The 2,213-nt window shown below is 39.4% G+C and overlaps 1 protein-coding gene across 1 annotated transcript in view; it reads left to right on the top strand.

The window, feature by feature from the left end:
* The window catches only part of LOC106872744 (U4/U6 small nuclear ribonucleoprotein Prp31), a 32,186-nt gene that overhangs the window by 26,965 nt on the left and 3,008 nt on the right, over positions 1 to 2,213 (top strand). The window contains exon 13 of the mRNA XM_014919832.2: positions 914 to 1,012. Within this exon, the coding sequence (XP_014775318.1) occupies positions 914 to 1,012 (99 nt within the window). The remainder of the gene's footprint in view (positions 1 to 913; positions 1,013 to 2,213) is intronic.

Below are 2,213 nucleotides of genomic sequence, written 5' to 3'. Positions count from 1 at the left end.
GAAAAATGCAAACGAAGCTGGTTTTGGCAGGATTTGAACTCAGAATGCAAAGAACCAGAGTATTGGTTTTAAATTTTGGCACAAGGCCAGCAATTTCAGAGGGAGGGGATAAGTCAATTACATCGAAAACCCCCCCCAGTCCCTGACTTGTACTTACTTTATCAACTCCAAAAGGATGAAAAGCAAAGTCAACCTTGGCAGAATTTGAACTCAGAATGTAAAGCTGGAAGAAATGCCACTACACATTTTGCCCAGCATGCTAATGATTCTGCCAGCTCACCGCCTTAAAGAGCCAGAATAAATATTCCTTTCTACTAAAGGCACAAGGCCTGAAATTTTGGGTGAGTGGGGCTAGCCAATTACATTGACCCCAGTGGTTGACTGGCACTTATTTTATCACCCCCTAAAGGATGAAAGGCAAAATCAACTTTGGCAACATTTGAACTCAGAACGTAAAGACAGTCAAAATGCCGCTAAGCATTTTGTCTGACTTGCTAATGATTCTACCACCTCACAGCCATAGTAAATGTTGGTTTCAAATTTTGACACAAGGCCAGTAATTTGGGGGAAGGGTGTGTCAGTTATATCAACCCCAGTGCTCAACTGGTAAATTATCTTATTGACCCCAAAAGGATGAAAGGCAAAGTCACCCTCAGTGGGATTTGAACTCAGAACATAAAGACAGATGAAATGTCACTGAACATTTTGTCCAGTGTGTTTACGATTCTGCCAGTTTGACTCCTCAGAGCCATAATAAATATTGCAAAGCATTTTGTCTGACATACTATGATTTAGCCAACTCACTACTAATTGCTAACATTGATGGAAAAAATATAATTGTTGTATCATATACTTCTTTATAATTAATGTATATATTGAGCTATTTTCTGTTTTTTTTTTTTTTTTCCTGCAGCAAAAACTTCAGAAACAGAACCAAGTGTGGGGAGGAAGTACAACTGTAAAAAGACAAATAGCTGGAACAGCATCCAGTGTGGCTTTCACTCCTCTGCAGGTAAGTGGTAACGAAATTAAGGTACATCAAATCAAGGTCATTTTCAGCAGTGAATCTCACTTGTACTAGCTTTAACTAGCCATTAATACAGTCCAACACATGCCAGCATGGAAAGCAAACATTAAATAGAGATGATGACGATGATGACAGCATATCTGCTGTGATTAGGATACACAAATTATACAGTTCTTTTCTACTCTAGGCACAAGGCCCAAAATTTTGGGGGAAGGGGCCAGTCGATTACATCGACCCCAGTATGCAACTGGTACTTAATTCATCAACCCCGAAAAGATGAAAAGCAAAGTCGACTTCTGTGGAATTTGAACTCAGAACATAAATACAGACGAATTACCGCTCAGCATTTCGCCCGGGACGCTAACATTTCTGCCAGCTCGCCATCTCACACGTTGTACAGATCTTGAAAGAAAGATTAGTGTAAGAGCTCAGGTTGCAAACTGGATATTAAAATCATAGGTAAGCAGAGGAAGATATTGAAAGAATTATTTAGATCTAAAATTGGATGCTTCTGGTAAGATGAGATACCAATAAATATATATATACACAGACACAGAGGTGGGGGCTGAAAAGTTCCTGGCTTTGGGTAAAAGAAAATATGGGTGGATCAGTTAATTACAATTTTATTCAACATATTTCCCTCTCAGATTCACACATTTATTGCAGTGGTCCTTCAGTTTTTCTAAGCCTGTAAAAGAACTCATAAGGTTGGGCCTCCAACCAGGCCTTTCGCTACACCCTTAAAGCCAGGAACTTGTCAGAACCCCCTTATTTATATGAAGAAGATGGCAAGCTGACAGAATTGTTAGTGCACCAGACGCATACTTAATGGCATTTCAGCTGTCTTAACACTCTGAGTTCAAATTCTGCCAAGATTGTCTTTGCCTTTCATTCTTTCAGGGTTGATAAAATAAGTACACTGAGGTTGAGGTAATCAGCTTACCTACTTCCCTAAAATTGCTGGCCTTTTGCCAAAATTTGAAACCAATATACATATGGGTGTGTGAGTGTGTGTATCTGTATATATATATATATATATATATATATATATATATATATATACTCTCGGAGTGGTTGGCATTAGGAAGGGCATCCAGCTGTAGAAACTCTGCCAAATCAGATTGGAGCCTGGTTAAGCCACCTGGTTCACCAGTCCTCAGTCAAATCGTCCAACCCATGCTAGCAT

This window comes from Octopus bimaculoides, chromosome 2 (assembly GCF_001194135.2).
Source record: "Octopus bimaculoides isolate UCB-OBI-ISO-001 chromosome 2, ASM119413v2, whole genome shotgun sequence".
Classification (NCBI taxonomy): domain Eukaryota; kingdom Metazoa; phylum Mollusca; class Cephalopoda; order Octopoda; family Octopodidae; genus Octopus; species Octopus bimaculoides.
Note: the sequence above shows the minus strand (reverse complement) of the source record. Positions and strands in the feature narration are given on the sequence as shown.